This window comes from Mizuhopecten yessoensis, unplaced genomic scaffold, assembly GCF_002113885.1.
Source record: "Mizuhopecten yessoensis strain PY_sf001 unplaced genomic scaffold, ASM211388v2 scaffold11047, whole genome shotgun sequence".
In the NCBI taxonomy this organism is placed as follows: domain Eukaryota; kingdom Metazoa; phylum Mollusca; class Bivalvia; order Pectinida; family Pectinidae; genus Mizuhopecten; species Mizuhopecten yessoensis.
The window spans coordinates 133573-158815 of NW_018408852.1; the positions used below are offsets into that span (position 1 = coordinate 133573).

General features: G+C 35.7%; 1 protein-coding gene across 8 annotated transcripts in view; it reads right to left on the reverse strand.

Moving 5' to 3' along the window:
• The window catches only part of LOC110465009 (rho GTPase-activating protein 15-like), a 58774-nt gene that overhangs the window by 4594 nt on the left and 28937 nt on the right, over positions 1-25243 (reverse strand). For 4 of the 8 annotated variants that reach the window (XM_021520557.1, XM_021520556.1, XM_021520553.1 and 1 more), the window contains 13 exons: positions 23705-23992; positions 21438-21470; positions 19676-19720; positions 18187-18248; positions 16755-16929; positions 16022-16120; positions 11833-11917; positions 10837-10968; positions 10386-10484; positions 8427-8504; positions 6592-6621; positions 1706-1843; positions 1248-1353 (listed from right to left, as the gene is read on the reverse strand). In XM_021520557.1, coding sequence (XP_021376232.1) covers positions 1248-1353; positions 1706-1843; positions 6592-6621; positions 8427-8504; positions 10386-10484; positions 10837-10968; positions 11833-11917; positions 16022-16120; positions 16755-16929; positions 18187-18248; positions 19676-19720; positions 21438-21470; positions 23705-23992 — 1370 coding nt within the window. The remainder of the gene's footprint in view (positions 1-1247; positions 1354-1705; positions 1844-6591; positions 6622-8426; positions 8505-10385; positions 10485-10836; positions 10969-11832; positions 11918-16021; positions 16121-16754; positions 16930-18186; positions 18249-19675; positions 19721-21437; positions 21471-23704; positions 23993-25243) is intronic. The other 4 variants (XM_021520559.1, XM_021520558.1, XM_021520555.1 and 1 more) reach the window with 3 other exon arrangements.

The following is a 25243-nucleotide window of genomic DNA, read 5'->3' on the forward strand; positions in this document are numbered from 1 at the left end:
AAACTTTGTCTCACAGTAACAGGACAGACCTACCTCAGTAAATGGGCACACAGAAACTTTGTCTCACAGTATCTGGACAGACCTACCTCAGTAAATGGACAGACAGAAACTTAAGTGTCTCACAGTATGTGGACAGACCTACCTCAGTAAATGGGCAAACAGAAACTTAAGTGTCTCACAGTATCTTGACAGACCTACCTCAGTAAATTGGGCACACAGAAACTTTGTCTCACAGTAACTGGACAGACCTACCTCAGTAAATGGACACACAGAAACTTTGTCTCACAGTAACAGGACAGACCTACCTCAGTAAATGGGCAAATAGAAACTTTGTCTCACAGTAACTAGACAGACCTACCACAGTAAATGGACACACAGAAACTTTGTCTCACAGTAACAGGACAGCCCTACCTCAGTAAATGGGCAAATAGAAACTTTGTCTCACAGTAACAGGACAGACCTACCTCAGTAAATGGGCACCCACAAACTTTGTCTCACAGTAACTGGACAGACCTACCACAGTAAATGGGCACACAGAAACTTAAGTGTCTCAAAGTAACTAGACAGACCTACCTCAGTAAATTGGCACACAGAAACTTCGTCTCACAGTAACAGGACAGACCTACCTCAGTAAATGGGCAAACAGAAACTTAAGTGTCTCAAAGTAACTGGACAGACCTACCTCAGTAAATTGGCACACAGAAAATTTGTCTCACAGTTACTGGACAGACCTACCTCAGTAAATGTGCACCCACAAACTTTGTCTCACAGTAACTGATAGACTTACCTCATGAAATAGGCACACAGAAACTTGAATGTCTCACAGTAACTCAACAGACTTACCTCAGTAAATGGCCACACAGAAACTTGAGTGTCTCACAGTTACTGGACAGACTTACCTCATTAAATGGCCACACAGTAACCTGACAGACTTACCTCATTAACTGGCCACACAGAAACTTGAATGTCTCGTTGTAACCCAACAGACTTACCTCATTAAATGGCCACACAGAAACTTGAGTGTCTCACCGTAACTGGACAGACTTACCTCATTAATGGCCACACAGAAACTTGAGTGCCCGTAGTAACTCGGCAGACTTACCTCATTAAATGGCCACACAGAAACTTGAGTGTCTCACCGTAACTTGACTTACCTCATTAACTGGCCACACAGAAACTTGAGTGTCTCACAGTAACTCGACAGACTTACCTTATTAAATGGCCACACAGTAACTCGACAGACTTACCTTATTAAATGGCCACACAGAAACTTGAGTGTCTCGTAGTTATACTTTGGCAATGCATTAACCTGCTCTTTCAAACCTTTCAGTTTATCTAATCGTGACTTCTTGCCTGAAATTTGAAAAGAATGATTATACAGAAAGTATGTTTGTATTGCTATGTCCCTTAAGTGGAATAACAGATCACCACCAAAATTACCATACAGTACTTGATTACAAATAACCTCTCACCCAAAGTATAAAAGGACTGGCCAAAGTGGAGAAATATCGTATTTGCAGTCAAATAATGTAACCTATTATATACCTATTAAAGTTAATTTACTTATAATATGTTTAACTCATCCACCCCTGAAATTTTGTAATGAACTATTCCTACCTTAGGTTTGGAGGTGTTCAAATGTGTCTTCAGGGGTGAATGAGCTAAGTGAAGAATGTGACATTAGCATTGCTAGATCAACACTTACCAATGGCTAATATAAACTTGTCAAACTGAGCTAAGGCAAACAGGGGCTCCTTCAGCTCTCGGAAGAACAACTTCAGGGCTCCGGCTAACACATGTATGTCCCACAGATCCGGGTTGTCCAGGTCATAGTCGAACTTGTCTGTAACGTAGAAAACCAACACTCACTGTCTCCTCAAGACTAACTCAGTGAGTAATAAAACACTCATGGTCTCCTAAAAACGACCCAAATATGAAAACATTGACTGAGACGTCTCAACTATCTAAATACTTGAAACATTCATGGTCTTTGCAAAATTATCCAAATATAGGATAAAATGATTGCCTGCTAAAACCATCCAATTATATTAACAGAAGCAGCTACACTATATTGGTGATTTTCATTCTTATTAAATAACAGGTAGACACAGCACACTATCCTGAAATAATTTTTCACTTCATTTTGATTAAACTTCATTTTTCAATAAGTATATATCAAATTAGAAATATAATACATGTCTTCATTAACATTCATCAGGTAAGATCTCATAAATTTATATTATATAAACACACAGCCAAATAGTTCTTCTAGAGCTCTCTATTAAAAAAAATATTTTTTTCTTCTAATGGTATGTAAAGTCTTCTTTATCTAATTTGAAGTTGTTTGAAGCGCATTGAGCAAATAAGTATATACATGGCCTTTCCCCAAAAAAACTTTCATCATGAGATAAATAAACTTCAAAAATAATTCAAAATTAAAAGATATACACCTTAAGTGCATAATCATTATCATATACATTTTTAGTTTAAAATGATAGTAATGCCGAATTATGTGATATCTATTAAATTTAATATGTTAGATAAATTCTAATTGTATACAGGTTATTCAATTTATCTACATAATATATTTTTATAACACATAGAATAGATGGTTCTTATTTGACAGGTTCTGGAAATAAATAGATTACAGAGCATGTTCTGAAACGGAGGAGTATTGAAAAAAACATCAAAAAGTGCTTTTGAACAATAACAAAGGCTGAATAACACACTACATATATCAAACTCAGGAGGCGTCTGTGACTACAAACAAGCTGTGTTACATTGCAGGCTAAACTACATGTAAAACTGAACAGCTTTACTGACTTAAAGTCTAAACTGAAACATCACTTAGTTACAGTCTTAACTCAAATATTACTTTGTAAGTCTTAGTTTTAAAAGACCTTACTAGCTGAGTATTAATTTAGAATAAGTCAAAAACAAAACATCATTCAGGAAAAGCTTAAACTCAAGCATAACTTAGTTTTAGTCTTTTCTAACACATCACTGAGTTACAGTCTTAACTCAAATATTACTTTGTAAGTCTTAATTAAGACATTACTGAGTATTAATTTAGAATAAGTCAAAAATAAAACATGACTCAGAAAAAGCTTAAACTCAAGCATGACTTAGTTTTAGTCTTTTCTAAAACATTACTGAGAAACAGTCGGAAACATCACAGAATATTAGTCTTTATGCAAACATCACTCATTATAAGCCTAAATGATCAATGTTTTCCTCAATACCATAATGTGAGGAGATTCCTCAGAAATACTGACAAGTATGTGCAGCATCATTTCACAGAATACATCAAGTTTAGAGGACATGTCAAGGGCAATATCAATGTGATGTGGTATGGTCAGAGAACAATGGTCAATTAATGTCTTTGGACACCGCAAGGTCAGATTGGGTCAGATCAAAGGGTACATTAAGGTCACAGGTCACATCAAGATCTCAGACTTTATCTGAATCAAAGGTTACATTAAGGTCAGAGGTCACATCAAGATATGAGGCTATATCAGAATCAAAGGTTACATTAAGGTCAGAGGTCACATCAAGACCCCAGGCTATATCAAAATCAAAGGTTACATTAAGGTCAGAGGTCACATCAAGATCTGAGGCTATATCAGAATCAGAGGTTACATTAAGGTCAGAGGTCACATCAAGATCTGAAGATATATCAGAATCAAAAGTTACATTAAGGTCAGAGGTCACATCAAGATCTGAGGCTATATCAGAATCAAAGGTTACATTAAGGTCAGATGTGTCATCAATATTCAGAATTGTATCAAAGTTAGAGGTCACATCAAGGTCAGAGGACACATTAGATCTAAGGTCATATCAATTTTAAACTCATCAAGGACAGACTGAACTGGTGCGATTCTAACTTGCAACAATGTGCGATAATAGCTATTTAGGTTGAGTGCTTGTGATAGAACCTGATCTAAGTGAAATGAAAGCGTGACGTTACTGCAAGATAATGAAAGAGTTCAACCACAGGAGTTAAATATATATCATACATATTGTAAAACAGAAAACGATGTCCCTGTAACATTGAAATTTTAGAGAGAATTTCATTTATTGTTATCTTGTAATAAGATAGTGATGTTAATAACGTTTATAAATTTGTTTTATATTATCTTCTTGGGGGTATTCAGCTGTGGTACATCTTCATTTGGGCAGTTACTCATTTTGTAATTCGTAATCCCCCAAGAATTTTATTCCGGGGTACATATATGTTTCTTTCATACATTGCCCAGTCAACAGCTATAATACAGCTGGCCGGGTACATACATGAAAGTATTATTAGTAGTATCACAGCTGTTATATCCCCTTAGCCCATATATGTAGGTAAAATGTTTTCGTAATAAATTATTATTTGCTTATAATCTCAATCTGCCTTTGAGTCTTTTGTTCATAAATGGTAACTGTTTAACCTTGACTGATGAAAGGATTCTTGTAACGCGACCAATAAGTGTTTCTTTGCAATGTTTCGATGACTAGTACGGTATATTCACTGTCACCTTCATCAGACAAATGACCAGTGACGCGTATGTACACAACGGTGTAAAATGTGTACGAGCTGTCCACAAATCGCTGCCAATTCGGCTATGCTGCATATGTAGAATAAGTTGTTATATATGTACCAAAATGGCTTTATTCAGCTACGCTTTGTTTAACCTTGACCTTTGACCTATTGGCCCATTTTTTTCTAAGCAGATCTAGACATGTATTTCTATATGAAGCATCTGTGGTGAAAGTTTGTTCAATTTCTATGAGCTAGGTTCTGTGAAATAATGATTTTCAGAGAATCATCACACTGTATGACAGTAACTTTAACCTTAAACTCTAAGCCTCCAGTTTCGATCAGGTAGATAACTTGATATGTAGTTTCTATAATGAAGTGTGTTCATCATCAATCAAAAATAATAATAATTTGAGGTTCTTATATACCTCTTTAACACAACCTAGTTCGTAGGTCGTCTCAAAGCGGTTCACAAATTATTATCAATGGTTATAGGGCCTTTGCACCCAGCCAGTATCTTTCTCAACTCCCTGGGGAGCATACAGCCGGAGCTGCCATTTCGGCGCCTACAGCTAGCATTCAACAATTCTAACACTGCCCAACCACATACTCATTTACAGCTGAGTAGACTGGAACAAGCAGAGTAAAGTATCTTGCTCAAAGATACAACACAGAGCCGTGCCGTGACTCGAACCCGCAACCCTTCGGTCACGAGCCCGGCATCCTACCACTAGACTAATGTGCCTCCCCAATGGATATCAATGGATACAAACCAACAATGCCAGCTGAAAGGATTATAGTTAATGTTGACAGCACTGTAATGGCTTTCAACTGTTATTTTGTATACCTTTATCTAGTTAACAAAATGTTTACAAAACGTCTAACCCACCAAAATATGTTTTGCTGACATATACCAATTCTTTCGATAAAGTTTTTAAATATTATTTTCTCCTGATTAATAATTCTGTGCTTGAAATATGTCACACTGATACTAAAATATACTACAGCAATACACACATGTATTAGAATTCTTAAAATATTCAATAATTTATCAAACCTTATAAATTATAGAAATAATCCAGATATAGAAAATTGTGTAAAACATGTAGATCCCTCTGCCATGTTAATTTGACTTCATGGAAACCCAACTATTAATTTTAAGAAAAAATAGTAAACATGACCTTGACCTATGGTGCGAAATGCTGAAATGTGGAACTGCACAAGCTACCTTGGCACATAACCTCTGCATAAAGTTTAACCCTAGCCTTTCACCACTGTAGACCATAATGGACTCATCCAGATGAATGTCTAGTAGAGTCTATTTAAGTTACTTAGGGGTGAAAGGGTTAATTGAAATTTGACCATGATGTAGAACACTGACAGGTCAGCAAAGGCCATGTGTTGATCCTAACCCCCATGATCTATTTATAGTAACAGTGACCTTTAAATCTGTTTAAACTTGTAATGCACTTCTACGTATCACAGTTACACATTCATGTAGAATTTCAGAAAGAGTTGTCTTCTTTTGGATACCAAGATAAGAACTCTACCCCAAATCATTTTTTTATTGACAACCAGCTTGAAATAAGAAACGTTTTAAAACCCCTATTGCACATCTACATATCAGAGTGAATCAAAAAGATAAGTATTTTTTATTCTAAAATGAGGACCTTAACCCTTTCTCCCCATGGTCTATTTTTAGTAACAGTGACCTTGACCTCAGACACCATGTAATGGACAGATGGACAGACATGGACATTGGACAGCACTCTTTGCCCTCCACTCTAATTTCCTGAGACAGATAAGTTTATAAATGTATGGTTTATTATTACTGATTATTGTTATATTTGCATATGTCTGTATACTGTATACTAAATTTTAACAGTGAAAGTTAAGTAGTGACAGATAATAAAGAGAACAAGTATTACTTCACAGATTATAAAAAAAAATACTTGTGAAATTGAAGAGAGATCATAGGGTATAATAGTGTATAGATATCACACACAGGATTAAATATCTACACTGCACAGCAATAAAATGATTACAGTACGTTGTACATGACTACAAACCAGTGGACTCGCCCATCAACGCCAACAGATCTGTAAAATCACATCTCACATATAACAATGTTAATAACATTCCAGAGTGTTAAAATATCATCCTGTAAAATGTTGATAACATAGCGATACAACACAGCAGATTGTTACAGCAATGCCATACAAATAGCAGAAACATTTCTGTTAGTAAATGTGAAAGTACCATGCATAGATATTTTTATTCCAAGTTTCCAAAGTTTATATATATTCTATTACTTTCATACTGTAACATCATAAATTTTCGTGGGACATTAAATTTCGTTTATTTCGTGGATAACAGAAATCCACAAAATTAAATCCCCACGAAAACATAAATTTTGTATGATATAGATAGGGGAAAATCAGAAATCAGCGAAATAAAATGTCCTTGAAACAGGCTAGTATATGAAAACCACGAAATTTTAACTGCACAAAAATAAATGGTTCTACAGCACTTGTTATTTTTTTTCAAATTGAAATCCTACTCCTTTGAATTTTATATACATGTACTGTATAACGCTTTAAATTTGCAGTGTCAATATTACACGGTTTCGTATTCAGTACACATTCGCGAGGGTCGAATTTCACTGTGCACCCGAATCCCTTGTGTTGTGCAAAGTATTTTGAGTGTCATCATTTAAGGGTTAAACCTCGAAACACAGGTAAACTGTTTGAAAACACTGATCCAGAGCGTCGTCATCCGCCAGTGACTGCCATGTTTTCTGGTGATTATCTGATTTGAGTTCATTTTAGCTTGCATAACAGCATTGGGTTATAAGTATTTTCAACATGTTGTGATAAGGTCCGTAAAAGTAGTTACCATTTTCGATAATTTCGCTGGTGTTTAGAATTCACGGAAATTAGTCAAAGTGCGAATATAGCGAAATTAAAACACCCGCAAAATATAACCGCTATACAGTATACAAGTTTACCCATGAATCATTAATACTTCTCCCATCTGTATGAATGTGAGATTATAAGACTCTTTCATGTTCAGGGGAGTAGAAAAGGGAAATTCCAACTTTGGTTAATATGAGGGGCTTTCAAATTTGGTAAAACTCAAGACTTTGCCGAGGGTTTTGTCAAATTTGAATATCCTGAGGGTGGAATTTCCGTATCCTTTACCCTTGGGCATGAAAGAGTATTTTTCTCTCATTCCAACTACCAGGGTTAATAAGCTCAGAAACCATGAAAATGCATTTGGACTGGCTACGATTTTGAAAATATCAATTTTCCCCCTGAGCTTTTTTGACAAAAACGAATTCGTCAGCGAGATTTTGCATACCCCATATTTGCAATGACAAATAATGTCATCTTTCTAACGTGTACAGTAAATATATTGTAAAAAGTTTTAATTTCATTACATTGCCTTTTCCACATTGCGGCATCAGTGTTTTCCAAATTCGTGACGTCACACCATTGTTGAGCCATTGTAAGGTCACGCCCATGTAAGATAGACTCAGCAAGCATGGCTATCTTACATGGCCAGCGTTATTTTACATGACCGGATATGAGAAAAACCTCTATATCACATAGGCGGCAAGCTGACTTCCAGTTTTGGAGCTATATTTATCTAAATCTTGATTCTGAAGTGCATGAAAATATATATTTAAGCTGAAAATATTGAGTACCTTGTAAGCTGACATTCTCAAGTGTGGCATCAGTTTAATGTGATTGGGCCTATGGAAATTCGACCCCAGGCCTAAAAATTGTTCACAACTATATATGGTAGACTCGGCAGTTATAACCATTGACTCCTATGTGTGCAAAAAAAGATATGCAACATGCCAAATACAGGTTTCCGGCGGACTTTTTCCTACTGGACTTACCCATGTTTGTCATTGACCGTAGCTTGGTGATCTGGGCCATGTTACCACTGATCCTGTACAATCCGTCTTGGTCCAGACCTGTACATATCAACACACTCTACTTCAACATCTCTGAATTCTCATTTCAACAGGTTAGTCTGAATATTCCTAGACAAGGTTTGAAAAGGTTACCACTCAGAACTTTGAAATATTTCTACTGGTCATCTAGAGCTGATAATGTTTACCAACTTAATTTCAAAATCAAGATACTGATTTTTAAATTATATTCAGTTTAAAAAGTATAATGGTAATTTTTGTTGTTGTTAAATTAACATACTGTCAGACATCTTTGCTATCCAAGGTTACGATCTGGTACGATCTGGCCTTTCTACTCTCTCCACCAGTGAATAGCTAAGGTAAATCGTACCGGATCATAAACCTTGCCTAGCGAAGATGACTGTCAGATGGTAATCCTCAATTTAATTCCTTGTAATATTGGATTTATTTTTCAATTAATAAAATATTTTATTGTTTCTAAAGCAGCTTTGCATCACTGTTGATATATTGTTGAACTTTCACAATTTTTTCTACCGTTGGTATACATTGTTGTACCCAGTATATACATTATTTTCTATGGTTGTCATACATTGTTGTACCCGGTATATACATTATTTTCTATGGTTGTCATACTTTGTTGTACCCGGTATATACATTATTTTCTATGGTTGTCATACATTGTTGTACCCGGTATATACATTATTTTCTATGGTTGTCATACATTGTTGTACCCGGTATATACATTATTTTCTATGGTTGTCATACATTGTTGTACCCGGTATATACATTATTTTCTATGGTTGTCATACATTGTTGTACCCGGTATATACATTATTTTCTATGGTTGTCATACATTGTTGTACCCGGTATATACATTATTTTCTATGGTTGTCATACATTGTTGTACCCGGTATATACATTATTTTCTATGGTTGTCATACATTGTTGTACCCGGTATATACATTATTTTCTATGGTTGTCATACATTGTTGTACCCGGTATATACATTATTTTCTATGGTTGTCATACATTGTTGTACCCGGTATATACATTATTTTCTATGGTTGTCATACATTGTTGTACCCGGTATATACATTATTTTCTATGGTTGTCATACATTGTTGTACCCGGTATATACATTATTTTCTATGGTTGTCATACATTGTTGTACCCGGTATATACATTATTTTCTATGGTTGTCATACATTGTTGTACACATGCAGTATATACATTATTTTCTATGGTTGTCATACATTGTTGTACACATGCAGTATATACATTATTTTCTATGGTTGTCATACATTGTTGTACACATGCAGTATATACATTATTTTCTATGGTTGTCATACATTGTTGTACACATGCAGTATATACATTATTTTCTATGGTTGTCATACATTGTTGTACACATGCAGTATATACATTATTTTCTATGGTTGTCATACATTGTTGTACACATGCAGTATATACATTATTTTCTATGGTTGTCATACATTGTTGTACACATGCAGTATATACATTATTTTCTATGGTTGTCATACATTGTTGTACACATGCAGTATATACATTATTTTCTATGGTTGTCATACATTGTTGTACACATGCAGTATATACATTATTTTCTATGGTTGTCATACATTGTTGTACACATGCAGTATATACATTATTTTCTATGGTTGTCATACATTGTTGTACACATGCAGTATATACATTATTTTCTATGGTTGTCATACATTGTTGTACACATGCAGTATATACATTATTTTCTATGGTTGTCATACATTGTTGTACACATGCAGTATATACATTATTTTCTATGGTTGTCATACATTGTTGTACACATGCAGTATATACATTATTTTCTATGGTTGTCATACATTGTTGTTCACAGTATACATTATTTTCTATGGTTGCTGTACATACCTCGTTTTTCTATAGCTGCTATACACCGCTGTACAAACTTAGGGACCTTAGCCTTGTCCTTCTCACAAACCTGCTTCAGAGAACCACCAAACACATTATCTGAAACAGAAATAGAATCAGGTATAAAGCAATATTTTTTTCAATTTTTCCTGAATTCTTCAGTAATGACTTACACTTCATGTTTAGTTATGACCTACAGGATATTTTCAGCCTTGACTTACACCTTAGTTTTTGCTCACACAGCTTCTTCTGAAGAACTAGGAGGCCTAGAGTCATGATATTGTGTCAGTGGTTTGCTAGTATGGAGGACTACACTCCATCTTTGGTTGTGATTAATACTTTGGTTGTGATATACCCTCTATTTTAGGATGTCATTTCCATCATAGTTTCAGTAATGACTTATAATTTATTTTCGGCCGTAACTTAAAATCCATTTGTGGTTAAAACTTACACTCTATTATGCCTTTGTCCTCCAGCTGTTTCTTGGTAGGTCTCTGGGGGTCTTTCATCCACCTCTCGAATATTGATTTGAACCTGGATTTTTCCTCCTCTGGTGTTTCTTCTTTCTCCGATGGCTTACGATCTGATGAGATACAAACAGTTGCTATCAAGGCAGTCAAAATAAACACAGTTATATACAGGTGTAATTCTAAATCATTTAATTTATGTGTTACATAAAAAGGTTATGTGTTACATAAAACTCCTGTCAAGAATCAGTATAGGTTATGTGAATAACTGGTTTGTTTTGGTTGTTATTACAAATGTTGGAAAAAGTGTTTCAAATAAAAGTACTGAAAACACTGGGAGATGAAGAGGCCCTGATTGACAGTATTTCTCATCTAAATATTCAAACAATCACAGCAAAATATTTCCATTTGAGAGAATGAAGCAAATAAGTCTTCAGAGACAGAGACAGACCTCAAGGCTAATCATAGCAACATGACTTGCCTCGTCTTTAAGAACCATGCAGCAAGCACATACATGTTTCTAGGTTAGTAAACTCAACGATATCTAGATGAGGACTCCGGGACCAAGTCCCACATTGTCAACATATAAAATACAGCATGCTGAGGTAACATTTCTATATACAACATTACTTATCATACTCCTGCTGAAACTTATTTTTATAAATTACAGAAATGTTTTTTTTCAAAAATATTGAAAAAAAAATCTTTTGTAAGAAAAGACAATAGCAAGTTCTATATGTTGCTAACAAAAGTATTGAAGTCGAAATCTGAATGTGTTGAAACTGATCCTTGTTCTTAACCCTTTCACCCCTATATATGTAACTTGAGTAAACTCTACCACACATTCATCTGGGTGAGTCCATTATGGTCTTCAGTGGTGAAAGGGTTAATCAATCATACAACTAGTAAAGTGAGGTAGTAAGTGATCTGTACATCTGACTCCAGTACAAGCAAATATTAGGAAATTAAAACAGACATACTTTTCTGCTTAAAAGATGGTGTTTTCTTCAGACTGTCTGAGTTTCCTGGCAGCACTAACAGCTGCTGGTCAACCATACATGGACCCTGTCAAACAAAAAAAGCTTGAGCATGAACCTTTAAAAGATTCATGAATGGAGACCAAGGTATCAAAAGAACTGTACATAATCAATACCTTCATCTTATCTATTACTCCCATTTCCAGCTTTATAATGCCTGGGAATATGGTGTAACTTGCACACAAAATTAGGGTAAAGAGACCTTGACCTCTGGCTTTTTAACCAAAAAACTAATAATATTACTACACTCTCTATTTTACTAGTTAGAGTCTAGAATTGCCAGGTTAGTTTTTTTTTACCTTGACCTTAGGCAATTTCCTCCTAACAAAATTGGTAGTGATCCTGTGAATTGTCTCTAGTGGAAAGATGCCCTACACATGATTTAGAACACAGAACACAATAATTCCAACATCTATACCTGTAAATTACCCCAACCAACTATCTATACCTCTAAACCAAACCAACTATCTTTATCTCTAAACTACCCCAACCAACTACCTATACCTCTAAACTACCCCAACCAACTACATATACCTTTAAACTACCCCAACCAACTACCTATACCTCTAAACTACCCCAACCAACTTCATTTTCCTCTAAACTACCCCAAACAACTATATATACCTCTAAACTACCGCAACCAACTATCTATACCTCTAAACTCCCCCAACCAACTATCTATACCTCTAACCCAAACCAACTATCTATATATACCTCTAAACTACCCCACCCAACTATCTATACCTCTAAACCCAACCAACTATCTATACCTCTAGGCCCAACCAACTATCTATCTATACCTCTAAACTACCCCAACCAAAGATCTATACCTCTAAACTACCCCAAACAAATATCTATACCTCTAAAAAAAACCAACTATCTTTATCTCTAAACTACCCCAACCAACTACATATACCTTTAAACTACCCCAACCAACTACCTATACCTCTAAACTACCCCAACCAACGATCTATACCTCTAAACTACCCCAACCAAATATCTATACCTCTAAACTACCCCAACCAACTACATATACCTTTAAACTACCCCAACCAACTACCTATACCTCTAAACTACCCCAACCAACTATATATACCTCTAAACTACCGCAACCAACTATCTATACCTCTAAACTACCGCAACCAACTATCTATACCTCTAAACCGAACCAACTATCTTTATCTCTAAACTACCCCAACCAACTACAAATCCCTCTAAACTACCCCAACCAACTACATATACCTCTAAACTACCCCAACCAACCATCTATTCCTGTAAATTACCCCAACCAACTATCTATGCCCCTAAACCCAACCAACTGCCTATACTTTTAAACTACCCCACCCAACTATCTATACCTCTAAACTACCGCAACCAACTATCTATACCTCTAAACCCAACCAACTAACTATACCTCTAAACCCAACCAACTATCTATCTATACCTCTAAACTACCCCAGACAACTGTATATACCTCTAAACTACCCCAACCAAATATCTATACCTCTAAACTACCCCAACCAACGATCTATACCTCTAAACTACCCCAACCAAATATCTATACCTCTAAACTACCCCAACCAAATATCTATACCTCTAAACTACCCCAAACAACTGTCTATACCTCTAAACTACCCCAAACAACTTCATTTACCTCTAAACTACCCCAAACAACTATCTATACCTCTAAACTCCCCCAACCAACTATCAATACCTCTAAACTCCCCCAACCAACTATCAATACCTCTAAACTCCCCCAACCAACTATCTATACCTGTAAATTCCCCCAACCAACTATCTATGCCTCTAAACTACCCCAACCAACTATATATACCTCTAACCTACCGCAACCAACTATCTATACCTCTAAACCCAACCAACTAACTATACCTCTAAACTACCCCAACCAACGATCTATACCTCTAAACTACCCCAACCAACTACAAATACCTCTAAACTACCCCAACCAACTTCATTTACCTCTAAACTACCCCAAACAACTATCTATACCTCTAAACTACCCCAACCAACTACAAATACCTCTAAACCCAACCAACTATCTATACCTCTAAACCCAACCAACTATCTATCTATACCTCTAAACTACCCCAAACAACTGTATATACCTCTAAACTACCCCAAACAACTATATATACCTCTAAACTACCCCAACCAACTATCTTTACCTCTAAACCCAACCAAATATCTATACCTCTAAACCCAACCAACTATCTATATATACCTCTAAACAACCCCAACCAACTATCTTTACCTCTAAACCCAACCAAATATCTATACCTCTAAACCCAACCAACTATCTATATATACCTCTAAACAACCCCAACCAACTATCTTTACCTCTAAACCCAACCAACTATCTATCCCTCTAAACCCAACCAACTATCTATATATACCTCTAAACTACCCCAACCAACTACATATACCTCTAAACCCAACCAACTATCTATACCTCTAAACTACCCCAATCAACTATCTATACCTCTAAACTACCCCAACTAACTTCATATACCTCTAAACTACCCCAACCAACTATCTATCTATACCTCTAAACTACCCCAACCAACTATCTTTACCTCTAAACCCAACCAAATACATATACATCTAAACTACCCCAACCAACTATCTTTACCTCTAAACTACCCCAACCAACTATATATACCTCTAAACTACCCCAACCAACTATCTAAACCTCTAAACTACCCCAACCAACTATCTATACCTCTAGACTACCGCAACCAACTATCTATACCTCTAACCTACCCCAACCAACTACCTATACCTCTAAACTACCCCAACCAACTATCAATACCTCTAAATTACCCCAACCAACTATCTATACCTCTAAACCCAACCAACTATCTATCTATACCTCTAAACTACCCCAACCAACTATCTATACCTCTAAACTACCCCAACCAACTATCTTTACCTCTAAACCCAACCAACTACATATACATCTAAACTACCCCAACCAACTATCAATACCTCTAAACTACCCCAACCAACTATCTATACCTCTAAACTACCCCAACCAACTATCTATACCTCTAAACTACCCCAACCAACTATCTATACCTCTGAACTACCCCAAACAACTATATATACCTCTAAACTACCCCAACCAACTAAATTTTCTATGCATATAAAGAATTCAAAAAATTCCCTTTCATACTCAAACTTTCACCCATTAAAATGTTTGCCCTTTTTCGATAAAATCCACGTTCGCCAAGTGCTAATTTAGCCCTTCACATGTTATTACTATATATTACATGTTGTGTACTAAAATTTGCTGGAATGATAAATCGCCCTCACTGGAGAGAGCGAATAGGTGAAAGATAAATCGCCCTCACTGGAGAGAGCGAATAGGTGAAAGATAAATCGCCCTAACTGGAGAGAGCGAATAGGCGAAAGATAAATCGCCCTCACTGGAGAGAGCGAATAGGGGAAAGATAAATTGCCCTCACTGGAGAGAGCGAATAGGCGAAAGATAAATTGCCCTCACTGGAGAAAGCGAAAAGGTGAAAGATAAATTGCCCTAACTGGAGAAAGCGAAAAGGTGAAAGATAAACTGCCCTCACTGGAGAGAGCGAATAGGCAAAAGATATAATGCCCTCACTGGAGAGAGCGAATAGGCGAAAGATAAATTGCCCTCACTGGAGAAAGCGAATAGGTGAAAGATAAATCGCCCTCACTGGAGAGAGCGAATAGGGGAAAGATAAATTGCCCTCACTGGTGAGAGCAAATAGGCGAAAGATAAATTGCACTCACTGGAGAAAGCGAATAGGTGAAAGATAAATTGCCCTCACTGGAGAGAGTGAATAAGGGAAAGATAAATTGCCTTCACTGGAGAGAGCGAATAGGCGAAAGTTTAACTGCAGCGAAAATTTCCTGTAGACAGTATTTATTTGACCTTTGATCAAGACCCCATCTGCAGACAAGGACCTGGAAACAGGTGTGCTGCACTACAGAAATATCATTTAACAATATCTTGCTTTTGCTTTACAATATCCTCGAAAGGTGAAAGGTTATTTAATGATGGTAAAACAGTCGTTGAGGTCTGAGGATGTGTTCTACAGAAGGAAATGAGAGAGGAGTGGTGATTTGACCATACCAGTTCTTTGATGGTGAGTTCAAGTGTAGACAACCATTTCTGCATGTCGATCTCATCCTCCAGCTGTAGCTGGTACTGGTTCTTGTTACAGGTCGACAGCTACAAGTACATCACACATCAAAGGTCACAAACAGGCAAATATATACATTTTTTAAAATCAATCAAGGTTTTATTAGGGGAAGATTTTGTTTTGTTTTCAACAAATTTTATTGAGTTAACAAAAGGATTAGACGCTAGGGAAAGATCAGGTGATATGTATGGTGTATGCAATAAACACAAAAAATATATATATATTTATTTATATTTCATGTCTTCATGCCCAACATATGTAAATACTTAAATGTAATGATCTCTTCAGAATAAAAAGATACAGAGGTATTTTATGGGTTTCGATTGAATACCATACTTTATGAGTATGGTAAAATACTGATGCTTTTTGAACGTATTGAGAGCACTAGTGAAGAAGATATCAGTATATTTCACCATATGATCAAAATATGTATTGTTTTCAATGAGGAAAAAATAAAATCTTACATTTTGAAGTGCTACAAAGAAAATATTACTGTAGAATATTACTTCGTCAACAAAGTGCAGGATTTTGAAGCACAAAAAATTACAACAGCTCTGTATTCTTATGATGTCCCAACAGTAAATATGATCTTCATTCTTTGTACAACGTATCACAACTCATAGTTGTTTGTAGTCAAAAGTAGACCACGCCATTGTGACTCACCACCAGGACGTTGAGGTGACGTTTATGGGGGTACTTGTCGATGTGTGCTCCCTGCAGGGGCTCCATAAACTCTGGCTTGCCATGCTTGGAGCCCTGCTGTGTTGATGCCTGGCGGTTCTTGTAAAACACCAGGTTGGTCCCCAACAGTTTTACAAACGACGGACTGAAGCTTTTCCTGTAACACAAGAATCAGTCACATGAACAACAGAAACAACGTTTTTCTTATTAAACAACAATTATATACAATTTCACAACCTATAGAATAAAAGTTTGCTTGTATATATCATCAATAATGTAATCTCACAAATGACAAACTCGTCAAAAACTGTGACAAAACAATGAGTTTAACAAAGAACGAACTAAAACCTTTCTTCATAGGAAAGAATGATGTCTACTGAATCGAACACAATCATTTAGGGTAAAGTCTGCTAAGTCTCAAAACAAAGGGGGCAACGGTGGCCGAGTGGTTGAAACTAACACAACCATTTAGGGTATAGTCTACTAAGCCTCAAAACAAGGGGGCAACGGTGGCCGAGTGGTTGAAACTAACACAACCATTTAGGGTATAGTCTACTAAGCCTCAAAACAAGGGGGCAACGGTGGCCGAGTGGATGAAACTAACACAATCATTTAGGGTATAGTCTACTAATTAGCCACAAATCAAAGGGGGCAACGGTGGCCGAGTGGTTGAAACGAACACAATCATTTAGGGTATAGTCTTCTAAGTCTCAAAACAAAGGGGGCAACGGTGGCCGAGTGGTTGAAACTAACACAATCATTTAGGGTAAAGTCTACTAAGCCTCAAAACAAAGGGGGCAACGGTGGCCGAGTGGTTGAAACTAACACAACCATTTAGGGTATAGTCTACTAAGCCTCAAAACAAGGGGGCAACGGTGGCCGAGTGGATGAAACTAACACAATCATTTAGGGTATAGTCTACTAATTAGCCACAAATCAAAGGGGGCAACGGTGGCCGAGTGGTTGAAACTAACACAACCATTTAGGGTATAGTCTACTAAGCCTCAAAACAAAGGGTGCAACAGTGGCCGAGTGGTTGAAACTAACACAATCATTTAGGGAATAGTCTACTAAGCCTCAAAACAAAGGGGGCAACAGTGGCCGAGTGGTTGAAACTAACACAATCATTTAGGGTATAGTCTACTTAGCCTCAAAACAAAGGGGGCCACAGTGGCCGAGTGGTTAAGGCGTCTGACCATCTACCATCACTAGCCCTCCATCACTTGGTCGCGGGTTCAAGAACTACATGGGCAGTAGCCAAGTACTGGTCCCAGGTCGGTGCTTTTTCTCCGGGAACTCAGGCTTACATCCACCACCAATACCTGGCACGTCCTTCAAATGACCATAGCTGTTAATAGGACGTAAAACACAAACAAAGCAAACTACAGTCCTTCAAAAGGTAGAATACACTTACTTGACCTGCTTTCCTAACTCCACAATCATCCTCTTCTTGAGCATTCCACAGATCTTTTCCTGCTGTAATAAAAAATACATCATACTAGTTAAAAATAATTGCAACACAGTGGAGCATTATAGGCCCACTACATATTAGTGGACTGAATGTGATTTGGAACAAGATGTCCATTGGACCTGTATCGCTCACCTGGTTTTATATAGTATTATAAGTCATTACAACTGAATGCATTAGTACATCTTTATATGAAATTTCCTCAAAACCAGACAAGATCTATGCTCTAATCCAACTGGGACCACAATATCTGACTTTCAACTAATCAGGGGCATCCATTGAGTTGCCATGTTAACAGATTTGGAAATAAGTAATATGTCATATTACAGGGTGTAATAAGACAATACTTTAATTTTCATTCAACTATAAGCTTTTATAAACCTAGAAACCAATTTTTAACAATTTAAGAAAACTACACCATAGAATATGATAATCTAGCTGTACCATTTCTTAGGACCGCAGGGGTCAAATCAACCTCATTCAATTAGAAATGTTTGTTCTTCCTCAATAATGTTTTTGACCAAATTTTGTACAATCCACTCAGGCAATAAGGGGGTATTAGCGTCTTAAAGCAAAATATTAGATAATTTTCCTCTTTGGGCCCGGTCTTACTAGCCCCAGGGCTTGAACCAGCCTCATTTATTTAGGAAATGATTGCCTTTCCCTAGTGATGCTTAAGACTAAATTTGATTGAAATCCTTTTTGGTGTTTAGGAGATATGTTTTAAAGCAAATTTAGCTAAGTTCCCCTTCAGGGCCCTGCCCCCCTAGCCTCAGGGGTCAAACCAACCTCATTTATTCAAGAAATGATTGCCCTCCCCTAGTGATGCTTCAGATAAAATTTGGTTGAAATCCTCTTTGGCGTTTAGGAGGAGATAGGTTTTAAAGAAAAAGTTGACTACGAACGACGAAGGACGACGGACGCTGCGCCACGGCATAAGTTCACTATGGTCCTTCGGACTAGGTGACCTAATAAGAAGTATGTTGTCGGTGGTTATAAGGATGAATGGATGCTGTAATAATTTTAGGACTGGGTTGCAAATAATTCTGCTATATGAACTCAAGGTTTTCAACGGGTAAGGAAAAGTGCAATTCAAAAGTCATGACTCTTTCCTATAGCAATAATTATTCCAAATCGACGTCTAACCCTTTCACCCCTGTGTCACTTAAGTTAACTCTTCCATGCATTGACCTGGATGAGTCCAGTTTGGTCTCCAGTGGTAAAAGGGCTAATCATAAAATACTAGAGGAAGATATCTGTAAAACAACCCTGTTATTTCGAAAAATATTTACTAAGTTAGGTTTAAATTGATGTTTCATGGTTAATTGGATTCTATTTACAATAAAGATAAAAACTGTGGAATTGGGAACCTTGGATATGTTGTTACACGTTTGCCTCTGATGTGGTACATATACATGTACATGATATCTCTTACCCCTTGATTGGACGTCCCAGGATGAAATACTTTCTTTTCAAGTTCCTTATAAAATGAAGAAAACATTGGGTATAAAATGCCTGTAAATACTTGTAAAACATATATCAATACGTAATTATTTCATTATCAATATAAACTAAGTTACGAATAATATATTGTAAAAAGTTTTAAAGTGAAAAAGCTAAGAATTGTGTCTCAGGAAAAATGCTGATTAATAACTATTTTGTCCGATTCTCATTGGAAACCAGCTCAAATTTTTCTGAAAAATTGGCAAATTGAGCTAGGTGTTATACAAGTTCTGATAACCCGATGTCTAATACAATAAGCTTTAATTCCCATAAACATTTATTTGACATTATTCATACAAAATCAGCAAGATGCAGCCCATCTTCCCCCTCCTGGACCTGTTACAGCTACCGTAGTATGTAACAACACTGATTACAGCACCGTCTAGACCAGATATGTGTGCCGGCTACTTTCTCACACTACAAGCTATCAGCTACAGCTAGGTGGTCTGTCGCTCTATTTTCTTTGAAAGCAGGTTAAAGTTACAAGGAAATGTGAAAAGAGCAAAGCTTTAGTAAGCTATGTGGGGCAACCAAGCAGAATTTTTGTATAAGTGGAAGCATGATATTAATGCTAAACACAAAATTTAACACTTTTTATTTGCAGGTCTAATGTCAGTTTTTACGTAGTATCCCTGCTGTGAGTTTAATAACCCAACAGGCAGTGATCAGGCTCTCAGGCTCTCGAACCTTCACATTTACATCATTGTTTGTCATCGTAAATTTTCCACAGGTTTGACGATCAAATCGATTAAAAACTGCATATTGAGTTGATCCAACTCAGAATTCACTTACGGGTAGACAGCTAATGACATACTTGTTCAATCTGATTAAATCAACGTATAATATAATTCATATTTCTAAATATTACAATATGTCAGTCTCCATGGGATATTACAATACAGCTGGAGTGTAGTACGTTGTATTTGATTCCAGAAGGGTCTCAATCAGTCCAATTATATACATTTGAATATTTTGTATACATATTCTGATTCCATGTTTTCCGAATTTGAATATATGTATGTTATTTTATTCAAACACATCAATGCTTGAATACTGATGGATAGTTTAAACAAGGAAACACTTAATGGAAATTCTTAAAAATGTTTGAAAATGAAGACTGATTCAAATGCAAGTTCTTTGTATGTAATTATACATTCTAATCCAAATATATGTATATTCCTTTAAGTTTCTGATTCAAATTCTGAGATTAATTCAGATAAATGTAAAATCCTGCAAGTTTTGTATTTCAAATTTCCAATTACTTCCCACTTTAATATTTTGAATTTTGTATTTTGAATTTCGTATTTCAAATATATATTGTCCACTACCTTACTAAGTTCAAAGCTCATGCATCAGCCTGTTACCTTGTATAAGTAAGTATAGACAAATCTGTGAGCTACTGCTGAGAATCTATGTCAGCCCATTCTCAAAAAACATGCATTCCTCGAGTATAATACTCCATTTATATTATGTAATATCCCGTCTTTTCGTATTCCAGAGTTATCTTCTCTTGTGAGCAGGTATTGATTGTTACGTCATTTGTTTGCGAGAGTAACGTCATAAATCTTTGAGAAAACGACGTAATTTTCTCACACAAACTAATGACATAACAATCAATACCTGCTCACAAGAGCAGATAACTCTGCAATACGAAAAGACGGAATAGCTGTCTCTGCACCATGCATTCTATATACCATTTGAAAGATCCAATGGTTGGAGGCAAGGTGCTGATGTAAAAAAAAAAAAAAAAAAATATGATAAAATCCAAAAATATTTCCCTCCATCCAAATGTTTTGGGAATGTGCTTAAACACAACAGCACCCTGATCTACCAGTGGATGTAGAACAGGCAGATCTAGAGGAACTACCCTTATTTAGAATTATTATTGCTGGTTTGAAGTCTTTCTTCTAATCTTGTGATAAGAAAATACCAAAACACTTGTTGGCTAGCTCAACATATAGCAATCTTATACCCTGATGAAACCAAGCAGTTGCTCAACTTTCTGATTGTACATGATCAGAAATGAATAAGTAGTGCAGGAAACCTCCTATACTCACCCTCCCAAAATGTTGTAAATAAAATATTTTACCGTTCAAACATTTCAGCAAACTTATTTAACTTTAGAAATGTATACTGTTTTCTAATTTCATCATCAACCTATACCCTAGCAAAGAGATTCAACAAAAAACAAAAAACTTTACACATATCCTTCACATGAGTTGTCAGAAAATTCTTTATCAAAATTCTTAATAAAAGCACCCTCCCCCACTTATTTCACATTTATGCATGTGTAAACATCAAAATTTCCACACTGACAATAGTTTCAATATAAACATTACAACATCAAAGTCATACTCAAATCATATTTCTCTTCAAATACTAATAAATGTATTGAGCTTCAAAACTAAAACTTTATATTCTTATGCTTTTACACAATTGTCCTCCTACAACAAGATTTATCTCCCTTTTAGCTTAACTATGGATGAAAATCAAAACAGGACCAAATGCACAAAAAAAACTTTTTTTTTTTTTTTTTTAAGAACCAATAACAAACCGCCAAGATACTTAAATTTCTGAAACATGTATCTTGTTAAAAGGGAGGTAACTCATGTGCTGATTTGCCAAAAAATATAAAATAAAGCCAGTTAAATTATCATAAACCTTCCATACAAGACATTTATTTTCAATTACTTATTCAGTACTTTAGTAATTATAATGAAAACTTTTTTAGAATTTATAAATGAACTTATATAACTTAGCATAAAAACAAATTAAATTTGTTTTCTATTAACAAACATATCATGTAGTATATTGTTCCATAAGGAAGTTCCAATCCAAATATAAAGAAATTGAAAACTTGTCATTGCATAAATGATCTGTGACACTTCTTCTGTATATATCACATTACTAGGTATAACTAATAGATTCTATCACATGTAGGTAGGTGTGGGGATATGGAAAATTCTACCCAACCGTGTAGAATTAAGGTCAGACCCGAGGCTCACTTAAGTAATTTCTGACACCAAATGCTACAAGAGAGGGAAGAATTTCCACATCCGATATACGTTCATAAGGATCGACTCTTGTTCTCCCATCGCTCACAAAAGACTTCAGTAAAAAGGACATTGACATTACTTACAATAAATAGAGATGTTTTAGATAACATGAAAATTAACAAATAACACATTTGAAAGGAGCAGAAAATTATTTCTGCAGTCGTTATTTTTCCATTGATCAAAAGGAAAATTTAACATATTACACGTCAACAATCCATCAACGCCACGTCAACAATTAATTTAGCCTGTAATGTCAACATTACATTATGTTTATGATACACAATGGGTGAACAGGGTAAGAGAAAAAGAATCATTCACCCTCTTGAGGTGAGATTGGGAATCTCAACCCTCGGGGAAAGATTCTTAAGTTGCCAAACACCCGACAAAGCCTCGTGTTTGGCAACTTGAGAATCTTCCCCTGAGGGTTGAGATTCCCCTTGAGTTATCTTATAAACTGTGATCACTAAGTGAGTCTATTAAATGAAAAGGTACTGTAAAAGTTCTTTTTATGTTTGGCAGAGTTCTAATTTCCACATTTTCTGCAGAAACATATTTTTTTGTGAAAGTGCAACCTGCGAAATTGATAACAAATTCATACATCAACATTTTGTCATAGCCACTAGACTTCTATCTTTAAAAAAATACATCTCCTTTTAGCAAAATTACAAAATTACAAAAAAATTGTGGATTTTGAAAAAAAATCTTTTACAGTATTTTCTCACTACTGCCGTGTCGGAATATTTTATAAAAAAATAATACATATTTTCAAGCTTTTTATATATTTTGCCAGAAAGATTACAATTTAACGCAAAACAATTCCATCTAAATTTAAATATTCTGTTCTGAATTGAAGTCATTAAATTGGAGTGTTTTACAGCATGCAATTAATTATAGGTTCAACTCACAGGGGCGTTACCAGGCGTTAGTCCCTGTAGGTTATAGGGCAGGGTCTGAGACTTGGGTAGACCCCCGACCTCGGGCACCGAGGAGGGGTTCACTGGAAGCGTGGAGGACTTGGACATGAGACCCCCGGGGAGTTGGCCTTGGAAGCTCCCGAAGTTGAGGTGTGATTCCAAGTACATAGACTGTGTCTTAACCGATCGTGGGTTTTGAGGAGCTATCCTCTGAGGAGATCTGGAGCGTGGAATGTTGGCACTGGTAGGGTCTCCATTCGAGGTTAACAACTTAGTAACCTTCAAATCAAGTGCGGACATGTCATATACTCTGTACTTTTACTTGGTTCAAAGCTACGAATATCAAATAAATAAAAATAAATTTGAAATGTTTCAGAACCAATAGCATCTTTCGTCTTTTTTTTTCATAAAAAATCCTGGAAAGATTAAGAAATATACAGAACTGATAGTATTAAATCCTATTTTCTCATTAAATGTGAACAAATCAATAGGTTACAATACTGAGATAAAGAATTTAATTCTTGCATACACTTAACACACGAAACACAATTTGGTACAGAAAAAACGTCATAGGTGACTGAAATCAGGGAACCTCTGGTGAACACAAACATTTTTTTTAAATTTTGATTGGATTATTTATGAAGGGTATCATTTATTTCTGCAGGAACCATGAAATAAAGTATTATTATCTGAAAATGATAAAGTAGATGGATAATAAATTAAGTACTTTCTACATAAAAGTAGTTTTAATGACTCATTTCAGACCTTGTCCATGTTGGTTACAATGTATCAATAATTTTGAATTCTCATCTATGCTTGTTTACATTTGCTTCTTTTAGACTGTCTTATTTCAAACTCTGAGATGATTTTTTTTTCAAGTTTTTGTATTTTTCTGGTGAAACTATTTGACATGTGGCTTTGATATATTTCTTTTATTTTTACAGGTGATTTTCTCCGCAATTGAGCAGGTCCTATTTGTACATGAAAAATACTGTAAAATACATTGATTTCAATTAGTATGAGTTTATTATGAAAAAAAACCGGAATAATTTTACACTTTTTTTTAAATTTATAAGTCATGCAATTATCAGTTAAAATCTTTTTTCTTTTTATAAATATTACCAGGTCATTGAAACATACAGACACAAGAACATTAACTGGTGTACAGGATTAAGACAAGAACAGTCCAAAACAGTTTTCCTATTTAGATTTCATCAAAACTATCTCAACAATGTGCAAGACTATGCATGATAGGTAGAAAATAGAACAAAACAGGGGAGGAAGGATGGAAGGATGGATGGACGGATGGACAGAGTGTGAAAAAACCCAGGTAAAAACATCAGAGAACAGACAATAAATTACGGCTATATGAACACGGTGCAGAACAATCTCAAGTGAACAAGGACGATACTTAACATAGTGATCAATAACTGATACATCAGTTTTGGTGGTCTAGTATCACTTACTGATAGCTATATATAGTTAGTGGGAAATTTTGTTTTAAATCAATAGTGTAGTAAACAATTAGTT